Genomic DNA, 14,155 nt, shown 5'->3' on the forward strand with positions numbered 1-14,155 from the left:
ATGTAGATGTATAGACCAGGTGTAGGTGAATAGAAGAGCTGTTAATGTGTAGATGTATAGACCAGGTGTAGGTGAATAGAAGAGCTGTTAATGTGTAGATGTATAGACCAGGTGTAGGTGAATAGAAGAGCTGTTAATATGTAGATGTATAGACCAGGTGTAGGTGAATAGAAGAGCTGCTAATATATAGATGTATAGACCAGGTGTAGGTGAATAGAAGAGCTGCTAATATATAGATGTATAGACCAGGTGTAGGTGAATCAGCTATGCGTAGGTCCATAAATGGGTTGTAAATCATCTTGTTGGAGGAAAGTAAAACAGCTTCTTGTGTTCACTGGGAGATGAGTAAAGCAGCTGCTTGTGTGTTCAAATAAATGTATAGAACATTTTTTATTTTTAAGATTTACTGGCCAAGTGGGATGTATTGTTGCTGGTATGAGGTCATCTGAAGAGGCTAAAGTTGGAGATACTTTGTTCTTGAAAGATACTAATGTTTCTTACCTTCCAGGTTTCAAACCTGCTAAACCTATGGTGAGTTATGTCTAGCATCTTGTTGCCATTAGATCAGTAATATACAAATGATACTTAGGTTTGGTTCTATCTGTAGAGATTTTACAAATATTACACAGGTTTGAAAGGTGCTTCATTAAATAGAAATAGTATTATTCATGTTATATACGTATTATTAACGAATTGATAAAATTACAAATACATTGAGTGTATGGACAAAATCCAATAAATGTTAGTCATTCAAAAATATATGTGATGTATCATTTTAGAAAATGCTGTGTTAACACACCATCTGTAGTCTTCAAACACACAAACATATACTGACCAAAGTGATGTTATGTCACTTTATCAAAAACCAAACACTGTTCTACTTCTAATATACTCTTTAAACCTTACCCTGATGATCATGGTCACTTTAGATTATCTTTTACAACACATTCTAGGCTAAGACTGTTGTTTGTATCTTATAAACGTTACCATGATGGCCAACATCAATTTGGACTATCTTCTACAACACATAATCATTGTTTGCTATCTTCCACTACATGTTGTGGATCTCAGCTGTTTTTTTAACCTTATAAACACTACCTTGAAGACCAACATCCGCTTTGACTATATTTCACTACACGCAGTGAACGTAGACTCTTCTGTTTTTCAACCTTTAAATACTTCACAGAAGCACAATATCTGTTTCTGTTCCACCACAATATCTGTTTCTGTTCCACCATAATATCTGTTTCTGTTCCACCACAATATCTGTTTCTGTTCCACCACAATATCTGTTTCTGTTCCACCACAATATCTGTTTCTTTCCACCACAATACATGTTTCTATCCCACCACAATATCTGTTTCTATTCCACCACAATATCTGTTTATATTCCACCACAATATCTGTTTCTGTTCCATCACAATATCTGTTTCTATTCCACCACAATATCTGTTTCTATTCCACCACAATATCTGTTTCTATCCCACCACAATATCTGTTTCTGTTCCACCACAATATCTGTTTCTGTTCCACCACAATATCTGTTTCTATCCCACCACAATATCTGTTTCTATTCCACCACAATATCTGTTTCTATCCCACCACAATATCTGTTTCTATTCCACCACAATATCTGTTTCTATCCCACCACAATATCTGTTTCTATTCCACCACAATTATAGGCATAGATGCTGGGGAAAGCAAGTTTTGCCCCAAAATATAAAATCGACCTTAAAATCATGTACTATAAGGTTTAAAGTTGATTTAAAAAAATAGTTCTAATGACTTCCATGCAAAACCATATGGCACTAAAGGGTTAAAAAGGTGCAAGTGAAAATGTCACATGTAGGTAATATTTTCTGAAAAGGCATAATGAGTTTGCAAATATAAAAGTTATAGATATGTATGGAGCTTTTGCATGAATAATGTGGGTGATTTTTGCCTAAAAAATATTTGGGCCAGAATTTAGGGGGTAATTACCCCCTTGACCCCACCTCTTACGTCTATGACCACAATATATTGTTACAACAACGGAAATCATGTGATGCTGGTGGCACACGTGATGAGTTTCTCGAATGATCGGGGAAGTCCGAGTATTTTGGAGATGCCCTCTTCGTTAGTATATAAGCCTGGTAGAGGAAAGCCAGCGGGGCAGGATATATGAATGAAGGGAGAGCAGTAGTTACTCTGAGTTCCATGTAATTTATGATTCTGTTAGTTTCGAGCTTGTGAGCCGTAAAGTGTGTGTCTTGCACTCGTCGAGAGTGTAGTTATCGAGATTGTGAATCACTGTGATTTATAGCTTGTATTATAAAAGTTGTTAAGTTTAAAGTGACAAGAAACGTACTGATTGTGGAACTTTCTGTGTACTAAAAGTGTCTATCGAGGAAGAATAAACTGGTTTAATAAAGAAAGGACTTGTATTGCTGAAGATCCTCGGAAAGAATTTCTACCGGAAACAAACAAACAAGCAGATACGTAACAATATGTTTCTATTCCAACTCAGTATCTGTTTCTATCCCATCACAATATCTGTTTCTATCCCACCACAACATCTGTTTCTATTCCACCTGAAAATCTGTTTCTATTCCACCTGAAAATCTGTTTCTATCCCACCTCAAAATCTGTTTCTATCCCACCTCAAAATCTGTTTCTATCCCACCACAATATCTGTTTCTATCCCACCACAAATGATGAGATATTATTAGGCCTCATTTTTGTTGTTATATTTTATTTTCTATTGCACAGACTGATTACCTTCAATGTATCTTGTTTTTTCAGGTTTATGCTGGATTATATCCAGTTGACCAATCACAAAATCCTTCTCTGAGACGTGCGCTAGAAAAGCTATGTCTTAGTGATTCCAGTGTATCAGTAAGTATTGACTCAAGGTAAGACTCTCACTTGTGGTAATTACTTACAGGATTTACATTTTGATATAAAAATATTTCTGTGATAACATAAACTATATTTTTGGAAAGTGAACCTGTTTTAATGGTTAATTTTGTTACTTTTATTAACTTTCTCAATTTGTTATAAAACAAGAACAAAAATTATTCCAGCAAAAGGTTTTCATCAAAAAGTTGTTATAGTTTCAAACAGACAGAGAACATGAAAAATGGGTGTGAGAATCTTCACAGCCCAACATTTGATGGAGAAATGGATGCTGCTTGTATGAAGCACGAAAGTTACAAACATATTTCATTCAATTATAGCTGTTGAAGTGCTATTGTAATAACAATATTATTAGTTTTCAATCTTTTATCATTTATTTCATCCTTGGAGTTGTCATGTAAGTATGCTAAGTATGAGAAAAGAGATTAGGAGTTTCATTAGAATAAAATATACTTCTGCTGCAATAATTGTGTTATATCACTTAATCAAACTTCCAAGAGGTAACATAAGAGTGTGGAAGTGTTATATCAGGCACCTTACTATCAAACACCTAACGATGTGATGTGTTATATTGGGTAATCACATTACAATAATGATCGATGGCTTAAATCAGGTCTTCAGACTTCAAAAAAATAATGTAACAATTTAAAGTGTTATATCAGTTAATCAAACTTCCAAGCATCATGATAATGATATAATGTGTTATATTGGGTTATCAAACTTCTAACCTACCCCATAATTGGCTATGTGGTATATCAGGTTATCAAACTTCCAAACAACACCATAACTGTCTGTTATGTTATATCAGGTTATCAAACTTCCAAATAACATCATATCTGTCTGATGTGTTGTATCAGATAGTAAAACTTTCAAGCAACACCATAATGGTCTGATGTGTTATATCAGATAGTCAAACTTTCAAGCAACACCATAAAGGTCTGATGTGTTATATCATGTAGTTAAGCTTATAAGTGACACCTTAACAATTGAATTGATGTGTTACTTAAGTTTAGGACATTGTGGTGAGGATCCTGAGTGATACCAACAATGTAAAACAATCTGAACCATCTAAGGTGTCATATTATGTTCAGGCTTATGTGTATGTATCTGAAACTGAAATCACAAAACTAGTGAATGAAAATTATATAAAGGTTTATGCAGGTGGGTTTCAATTTTCACTCTCAAAACACTTGATTCTGTAACATTGATTCTGCTTGCTTGTTTATAAGCTTTAATTTTAGTTACTAAAGCAGTGTCATATTTTTTTGGTATATTTATATCAATCTTTCCTCATGACTTATATCTGTTACCATCTTTGGATTGCTAAGAATCATTTTGAGATACTTAAATAATTCATCCAAAAATATTTTTTTAGCCCTGCCTTAGGTCAAGGCTGGAGGCTGGGCTTTCTAGGGTTGCTGCACATGGAAGTATTTTCACAGCGACTCGATCAAGAATTTGATACACAGGTTGTTATAACTTCCCCAAATGTGCCTTATAAAGGTACAGTAATTTATTTAGCATTAAAGAGCAGTGATGTTTTAGTCTCTTATTTTACACTAACTTAAAGTAAGAGACATATATTTCTTGTTTGTGAATTTTGCTTTTTCAGTTGATTACCTTATAGATTTCTTAAAATGTTTACTGTTTCTATGTCAAAGCACTTATTAAGCTTAATTCTCTTGTGCTGGTTCATGTCTCTCCTGACACAGTTATGTGTACTTGTTAGGTTTTACATTTTCATAGATTGTCCAACAGATTTCAAACAAATCCAGTACATGTTTCAATACTTTTTCAAAAGGGTTCAGTGTGAAATATTTTGGATAAAAGGCTGTTTCTTGAGTTAGATGTGTTTTATATTAGATAACTGGATGTGACTTCTTTGTAAAGTAAAATGTTGAGACATATGTTATAACTTGGAAAGTTACATCTAGGGTTGGGGGATAAACAAAACTGAAGGTAAAGTGAAGAAACCACAAAAACTACCACATTATATTAGCCTTATTCTTGAGTAATGATACAGTATAATTCAGAAATGCTACTCATCCCTGTGCACCACAAAGAGCTCTTACTGTATAATTTCCTGCACATGCCTTGAACAAAGCTCCAATCCCTACACATGTCAATGTTTTGCACTAGCGTATGATGTAATCTTCATTACACCATAGCCTTCCACCAGTTGGAGGACGACACATCCTCCATGCATGGTAATCCCCATGAACACCCAGCATGTGAACACAAACTTATTATTTCCTCAGCACTGCTTGTCTTCAGACTTTTTTTCCCATGATATTTACTAGAATTTTTGCATTTATTGTTTTAAACTTTCATTTCTATTTGTCATGTATTTTTGCCTTCCTTAATTTTCTTGATTATATGAAAGAACTATACAAAATGTTTAACTTATTGGTGTTAACTTTCATTCGAATTATCTTCAGTTTGATATTCCTTTAATCTACTGTATACTGTTGGTATGCATGTCCCTGCATGGCCTGTTGGTTTGAGCACTTGACTCTCAGTCTCTGGGTTCCAATCCTGTTGCCAAATATGCTCACTATTTCAACTGTGGGGGTGTTATAAAGTGATGGTCAATTCCGTTATTGTTGGTAAAAGAGTAGCTCAAGAGTTGATGATGGATGGTGTTGACTAGCTGTTTTCCCTCTAGTCTATCACTTTTAAATTAGAGGTATCTAGCACATATGGTTATTGAGTAATTTGTAGTAGTCACCAGTTCAAGAATGTATAGACAAAAAATCATTAACCTTGGAGACTACATGCCAGAAATGGATCAGCAGGCATCCAGAACTGTGCCTCACTGGAACAGAGGAAACAGAGGTGTTGTCATAAAATTGGTTGTCTTCTAGCACAAAGCCAAGAAAAAGTACCATATATGCACACCATAGATATGGTAACCAAAATATGTAAGTGGAAGTAGCCCAGATACTGATTTTTAAGCCTTTGAGAGCTCCAAACAGATGCAAGTCTGTTTAAGATGGGAGAATAGAGATGTCCAGGATCACATGGGATTGAGTGAGTCACCACAACTGCAAGAGGTAAAAAGAATACAACCCATATATGGAGGTACCTGCATTGGCAGCCATTAACTTTTGAAGGTGGACACATATGGGCACATCCAAGAGGAATGAGTGACTCAAGAGAAAAGTCACTGTAAAAAGGCTTATCCAGGAAATGAAGGAGACATGAGAGACCTGGTATCAAAAGTTCCATGTCATAAAGACAAAGGAGTAGACTGATCAAGTAAATGAAATACAGAGTGGGATTTGAGACAGAGATGGACAGCCAAACCAGCCACCCCAAATGAGATGACTCCCAAAAAAGAAGGGAGATTGCTACATAGGAAGCCATGTTGGAAAGGGCAAACAGAGGTCAAACATACATAGAGTAGTAGAACAAAAAGCCTCAAGAATGTAACCTCCAAGTAAACACCCACCAGAGCCAATGAAAAACATGGTGCCATATCCAACTCAGAGGGAAGACTGAGAACCAATTGTTTGACCATTGTGAAAGAATTGAATGAAGCAAAAGGAGGTAAAACAAATTAGGATGTGGAAAAGTGTATGAGACTCCAAAGCAGGTCATCAAACACCTGGGAGAGTATCAATCGGAAAGTAAGAAAACTACCCATTGAGAAGTAAGGAAAAACAGAACTCGGTCACGTGGTACCAACTGATATCTGGCTGACAATTTCCCATTTTCAAGGGAATGATAAAAAGTTGGGAATAAAGCTCCAGAGTGGGGTTGAGGAACTGTTACATAGCATTTGAAGTTGGTGAAGAGGAGAGTAGAAGTATAGAAAAAAAACCTGAGAAAGCATCTGAGGAACTCAATAGGTTGAAGTTAAGGGAGTCCACCAGTGGACAAAGTGAAAGAGGACTTTCACTTTGGGTCCCATGACCACCATATTCAACTGTCAATCTATCATGTCTCGAATTCTCAGGACATGGTGGCAGATTGACTATCTTGCTTAGGCCTGGATCCATCCCACTGAGTGGTTTCCCCATCCTCTCATGTTTTCAGTGGATTTAATCCCACTAACTTTGTCCCGTTATCACTGCATGTCTGCCTCCCATCCATTCTTTGCTGCTAGTCATTTGGTATCCAATTCCAGACTCTACAGCTATGGTTGAGCATGCTCTGCATCTGGTGTGCTTCAATCTTCTTCTTTTATATGCTTCAGCCATATTTCTTTCCCTACTGTCTTGCAGAAGCAATTATTAATTTTTGTTTTGGCTTCCTCCCACACTATTTACCACAGAGAGAGGTTTTTCTTCTTCCCAGACTGCTCTCAACTTTGAATGTTTTTTTAAGGTGATTAAATGTTTTCTCCATTCATCCTCCCTATTCTTTCCTATATGTTCATATTGACCCAGCTCATTTTCTTTGTTTTATATAGTCCATTTATTGTTTTCTCACTTAGGGCACTTGTTGTTGACTTTTCTGGCCAGGAATTTCTCTTCCTCTAGACACTTATCTCCTTCCATTTTGCCTGCTTGAATTATACACCTTTTAAGGCTAGTTCATTCTTCTATGGGTGATGACTTTTTGCCTATTTTTTATGTCTTCTTCAATTATGTTTGTCATCTTATGGCTTCTCTTTCTTCTAGCCATCAGTGTCCCCTGCATTGTGTGCTTGAGAAAAAACAAAAGACAAACAAGTAAGGTGTGTGTCTGCTGTGTTTAGTCAGGGTAATCTATTGCACTGTGTCTTAGTGTGTAACCTATTTATTGTACCTGATGACAATGGTTCACACATCTCTCTGGTGTTCTCCCCCTGTACAAATTCCTCTCCTGTTTTTCTAGTAGTGTATGGGAGAATCCTTGCTTCCCCATTTCCAAGTCACTTGATAAGTTGATATGGAGAGTTCCTCATCAGGCAGTGCAGTACACTGGTACAAGCCTGAGTGGATGTACTCCTCATTTGGGAAATAGTATAGAATAGGACACCCCAATTATGTTATTAGTGAAGCCATTCCAAGGAATTAGGTATAGCCATATAAGTCTTGGGTTCACCTTGGGATATGGGTGTAAGATGCTATTCCTTGTGGTATCATACAAATGTATTTATACAATGTGGAATAGCCTTACTTATAGCCATGGCCAAACTACACACTCATGTTAAGTTGTCCACCTGTGAGATGATAGATAGTTGACCAATCTGCCAACCTTAGCGACATATTAGCATTCAGCAAAAATTCTTATGGCAATATCTGTTGATCTACCACCTCTAGTAGGAGAAGATTATTTTCTGCTTTAGATGAATCCAGTCTATCTCAAGGTGCTGCTCCACTTGACTACCCTCTGCTTCATAGATGTCACACTTTGGACCTTCTCTTTCTGACACCACTTTCAGGAAGAAGCTCATCTTTATAATTTCTCTGTATTGTTTCTACCACCATCTTCAGTGTTGGATTCTAGCTCTTTGTGGTGCTGAGAGGTGAGTAGCATTTCTGATGTTAACATTTTCCTTTTCTGAAATGTATTTCACATAGATGCTTATCTTTCTATACCACCTCCCTCCATTCCTCCCCAGTTTTGATGCATTTAGTTTGCCTTATCAAGAATGAGCCTTTGTTCAAGTGCAAGTGTTCATGAGGATTACTGCATGTAGAAGATGTCCTCTTACTGGTGGAGGGCTATAATATAATAATGAGTGCATTAGGGAAGGTGCAATACACATTAACATGTGTCAGGGTGGGAGCTTTGCTCAAGGCTTGTGCCCTGTGTAGGAAATTACAGTTCACACAAGGTAATAGCTCTTTCTGGTGCAGAAAGATGAGTATCTAATTGAAATACATTTTCTGGTAAGGTAAATGTTAACACTTGTATTAGATTACCTAGTTTTGTGTAATGATCAGTATAGACTATTGTATTAGATTACCTAGCTTGTGTAATGATACAGCATAAACTCTTGTATTAGATTATCTAGTTTTGTGTAATGATACAGTATAAACTATTGTATTAGATTACCTAGTTTTATGTAATGATACAGTATAAACTATTGTATTAGATTACCTAGTTTTGTGTAATGATACAGTATAAGCTATTGTATTAGATTACCCTAGTTTTGTGTAATGATACGGTGTAGACTATTGTATTAGATTACCCTAGTTTTGTGTAATGATACAGTATAAACTATTGTATTAGATTACCCTAGTTTTGTGTAATGATACAGTATAGACTATTGTATTAAATTACCCTAGTTTGTGTAATGATACAGTATAGACTATTGTATTAGATTACCCTAGTTTTGTGTAATGATACAGTATAAGCTATTGTATTAGATTACCTAGTTTTATGTAATGATACAGTATAAACTATTGTATTAGATTACCTAGTTTTGTGTAATGATACAGTATAGACTATTGTATTAGATTACCTAGTTTTTGTAATGATACTGTATAGACTATTGTATTAGATTACCAAGTTTTCTGTAATGATACAGTATAGACTATTGTATTAGATTACCAAGTTTTCTGTAATGATACAGTATAGGCTATTGTATCAGATTACCAAGTTTTGTGAAATGATACAGTATAGACTATTGAATAAGAATACCTAGTTTTGTGTAATGATAAAGTATAGACTATTGAATAAAATTACTTAGTTTTGTGTAATGATGCCATATAAATGTATTTATTTTACAATACCTTGACAGGATTTATACAACGATGAAGTGTTTACTTTTGAACTTTTTAGTTTTAAGATACCTTGTAACAAAATTATAGTGTAGGTTGAACAAAAAGTTTTCTTTTTGAAGGTGTTTTTATTACTTTCACTAAATAGTGGATAATATGTCTGTCTATATGTGGTAAATGTATAAATTTGGAGTTTTCATATGTAATAGTTTGTGGTTGTACTGTTAGTACTGTGTGGTGTAATGATACAGTATATACTGTTGTATTACATTACCTTAATATAATACAATCTTAAATGGTAATGTATCATAGCAGTTCACCTCAGATGTCAGAGTTTCATTCTCAGAGCTATTTAGAAAGTTTGATGTTCTTGGGAGGATTGTGGAAAGTTTTGTTTGTGCACAGTCATACAGATTTAACAATGTTCTATAAACATTAGAAACATTAAAGTTACTACAGTATTTGAAGCTGACAACTGGAGTTTGTGTTCCATAAGCGAGATGTACTTTGTTGTTTAATGTTACTTTCATTAACAGTATTGGTTAGAATGTTTAATATATCTAGTTTTATTATTTTTAATTTATTTTTTTTATTGTAAAAGTTGTTTAGCATTGTTACTTAGTATATGGATTTAGGACTAACTTTAATCTCCTAAAAGAAAAACAAAACATCTATAACATCATTATTTCTAAATCTTCTAAGCTGACTGTTATTGGGTTTACATATGGCCAAAAATATCCGTAACACCAAGGATACATAACTGATGTGACAATGCATTCTAATCTTTGTAAGTAAGAACATGATAAACATATATACTCATTACTAGGTTGAATTTAAGTTTTCATCTTAGTACGTAACTTGCTTTGATCAGAAATTAAATTCAGTTACCTAAAACCTTCTGTTTTACAGCAATCATAAAGGGGGAGAACAATATAAAGTTATATGGAAGTAAAGAAGTTATAATTACAAACCCTCTTAAGGTAAGAATGATGTTACCTGTGTTATTTACTAGTATTCAACAAAATGTTTGAAGTTTAAAATAAAACAAATTCCACATACAAATATTTCATGTCAGAAAAAAGTGTAAACCTCATATTTTGTAGCCTGTACACATCCTGTGTATCTTTATTAATATTTTAGTTTCCAGAATCTAACATAGTAGAAGAATACCTGGAACCAATGGTGACTGGAACAATCATCACTCCTGATTCTTATCTCGGCAGTGTAATCTCTCTCTCTATGGTGAGTAATGAGTAGAAGGGCTTTTGTTATTACAAAGTTCTTGGTAAGTTAACCATTAAGTAAGAAATCCATCTTTTTACTAATAATGAAAATCTTAATGGTGTATGTGTTGGTTTAGAATAAAAACCAAAAACAGTATGTAGGAATGTTGGTTAGGGAGGCATCAGTCATTGTTTGAACTTTGTTATTATTATTATCTAAAAATTTGTTTTCACTACTTTTTCTGTTCTCCAAGTTCTCACATGGAACATGTTCTAGGTTTTTAAATTATAAAATATTTGAGTAAAAGAACAGATATTTCACTTTATTTAACATAATATGAAAAATGTTTGAGATATTTGTTAAGTATAGTTATGAAAGTGTAAATAAAAAATGAAAGTATGTTGGTTTTGATGACATGCATCATTTGTACACAAACCTGGGGTTTTATGGAACACAGCCATCAAATGATGTGAAGTGCAATAGCTAAGTATATGTAAAATAGAATAAAAATTTCACATACAAAAACGTTTGTTTGTGTGTGCATAGTATATAATCATGTAAAAACAGCAACAATAAAAAATGAAGATATTGGAGATAAAGAATATTTATATCATTAATGTCTTTTTATTCAAATAAATATTTATGTATCTGCAAAAAGTAAAAAGATTAAATAGCATTATGAACTTCAAAAAACTTAAAACAAGATCCGTTTGGACAGAGACATCACTGCTAACATCTTTGTTTCTGTATCGATAGGAACGACGAGGTGTTCAACAGTCATCTGAAAACATTGACAACAATACAATCATGCTACGGTACAAATTTCCACTTGGAGAAATTATTGTGGACTTTTTTGATGAATTGAAATCTCTTTCTTCAGGCTATGCCAGGTAAAAATATAATATTTTCAATTCTCTATTTCCAAATTCCCTTAACTTTGTTCTTAAATTAGTGTGCTTCTTAAATACTATTTCAAAATGTTTGTTCTAAGATAAAACAAAAGTCATGCAGCTAATTTTCTATGTTAAAACATGTTTCAAGACAAAAATCATGCAGATAATTATCTATTAAAATGTGTTCCAAGACAAAAGTATTGCAGCTAATTATCTATGTTTGTTAACAACATATTTTATGTTAACACACAAGTGTTCTTTGTTGTCAAGTGTTGATTTCTAAATATTATAGTAGCTTCTGCTGTGTCAGTTAACGCACAACTCTTCCTTGTTGTCAGGTTTTGATTTCTAAATATTGTAGTAGCTTCTGATATTTTACTTAACATACAAGTTTTCTTTGTTGTCAAGTATCGATTTCTAATTATTGTATTAGTTCTATTTTATATTAAAACACAAGTACTCTTTCTCTTCAGTTCTTGGTTGCTAAATGCTGTGAATAAAGCAGTGTGGTCTACATATTCTCTAATTTATTGAGTGATTCTAACCTGAATATCGCAGTGTGATCTACATATTGTCTGATATTGAGTAATTCTAACCTGAATATACCATTGTAATCTAAATATTATCTGGTATTGAGTGTGGTCTACATATTTTAGATATTGAGTAATTCTTATTTGAATATAGCAGTGTGGTCTACATATTGTCAATTATTGAGTAATTCTAACCTGAATATAATAGTGTGGCCTATATATTCTTGGACATTGAGGAATTCTACCCTGAATATTGCTGTGTAGTCTACATATTGTTGGATATTGAGTAATTCTAAGCCAAATATTGCAGCGTTGTCTACATATTGTTAGGTATTGAGTACTTCTAATCTAAATATAGCAGTGTGGTCTACATATTGTCGGATGTTGAGGAATATTAATCTGAATATAGCAGTGTGGTCTACATATTGTCTGATATTGATTAATTCTAACTTGAATTTAATAGAGTGGTCTACCTATTCTAAGATGTTGAGGAATATTAATCTAAATATATAGCAGTGTGATCTACATATTGTCTGATATTGAGTAATTCTAACCTAAATATAACAGTGTGGTTTCAAATTGTCGGATATTGAGTAATTCTAAGATGAATGTAATAGTGTGGTCTCCATATTCTCGGATATTGAGGAATTATAACGTGAGTATAGCAGTGTAATCTACATATTATCTGATCTTGAGTAATTTCAACCTGAATATAGCAGTAGGTGGTCTGATAGTTTCAAATATTGAGTAATTTCAACTTCAGTATAGCAGTGTCATCTACATATTCTCTGATATTGTGCAGTTCTATCCTGAATATAGCAATGTGGTCTACATATTTTCAAATATTGAGTAATTTCAACTTCAGTATAGCAGTGTCATCTACATATTTTAGATATTAAGTAATTCTACCATGAGTATAGCAGTGTGGTATACATATTGTCTGATATTGAGTAATTCTAACCTGAATATAGCATTGTAATCTACATGTTTTCTGATATTGAGTAATTCTAACCTGAATATAATAGTGTGGCCTACATATTCTCGGATATTGAGAAATTCTACCATGAATATAGCTGTGTGGTAAACATATTGTCGGATATTGAGTAATTCTACCCTGAATATTACTTTGTAGTCTACATATTGTTGGATATTGAATACTTCTAATCTAAATATAGCAGTGTGGTCTACATATTGTCAGATGTTGAGGAATATTAATCTGAATATAACAGTGTGATCTACATATTGTCTGATATTGAGTAACTATAACCTGAATATAGCAGTGTAATCTACATATTTTCAAATATTGAGTAATTTCAAATTTAATATAGCAGTGTGATCCACATATTTTCAGATATTGAGTAATTCTTACCTGAATATACCATTGTAATCTACATGTTATCTCATATTGAGTGTGGTCTACATATTTTCAGATATTGAGTGATTCTTATCTGAATATAGCAGTGTGGTCTACATATTGTCTGATATTCAGTCATTCTAACCAGAATATAATAGTGTGGTCTACATATTTTCAGATATATTGAGTAATTCTAACCTGAATATAATAGTGTGGTCTATATATTCTCGGATATTGAGAAATTCTACCCTGAATATAATAGTGTGGTCTACATATTCTCAGATATTGAGAAATTCTAACCTGAATATAGCATTGTAATCTACATGTTGTCTGATATCGAGTAACTCTTATCTGAATATAGTAGTGTGGTCTACATATTATCTGATATTGAGTAATTCTAACCTGAATATAATAGTGTGGTCTATATATTCTCGGATATTGAGAAATTCTACCCTGAATATAGCAGTGTGGCCTACACATTGTTGAATATTGAGTAATTCTACCCTGAATATTCCTTTGTAGTCTACATATTTTTAGATATTGAGTAATTTCAAATTCAGTATAGCAGTGTGATCCACATATTTTCAGATATTGAGTAATTCT

General features: G+C 33.5%; 1 protein-coding gene across 2 annotated transcripts in view; it reads left to right on the plus strand.

The window, feature by feature from the left end:
* The window catches only part of LOC106471425 (translation factor GUF1 homolog, mitochondrial-like), a 54,451-nt gene that overhangs the window by 22,630 nt on the left and 17,666 nt on the right, over positions 1 to 14,155 (plus strand). For both annotated transcript variants that reach the window (XM_022400031.1, XM_022400030.1), the window contains exons 5-10: positions 402 to 531; positions 2,782 to 2,891; positions 4,271 to 4,398; positions 10,461 to 10,531; positions 10,692 to 10,793; positions 11,532 to 11,665. In XM_022400031.1, coding sequence (XP_022255739.1) covers positions 402 to 531; positions 2,782 to 2,891; positions 4,271 to 4,398; positions 10,461 to 10,531; positions 10,692 to 10,793; positions 11,532 to 11,665 — 675 coding nt within the window. The remainder of the gene's footprint in view (positions 1 to 401; positions 532 to 2,781; positions 2,892 to 4,270; positions 4,399 to 10,460; positions 10,532 to 10,691; positions 10,794 to 11,531; positions 11,666 to 14,155) is intronic.

The sequence above is a fragment of the Limulus polyphemus genome, unplaced genomic scaffold (genome assembly GCF_000517525.1).
Source record: "Limulus polyphemus unplaced genomic scaffold, Limulus_polyphemus-2.1.2 Scaffold4615, whole genome shotgun sequence".
Taxonomy (NCBI): Eukaryota; Metazoa; Arthropoda; class Merostomata; order Xiphosura; family Limulidae; genus Limulus; species Limulus polyphemus.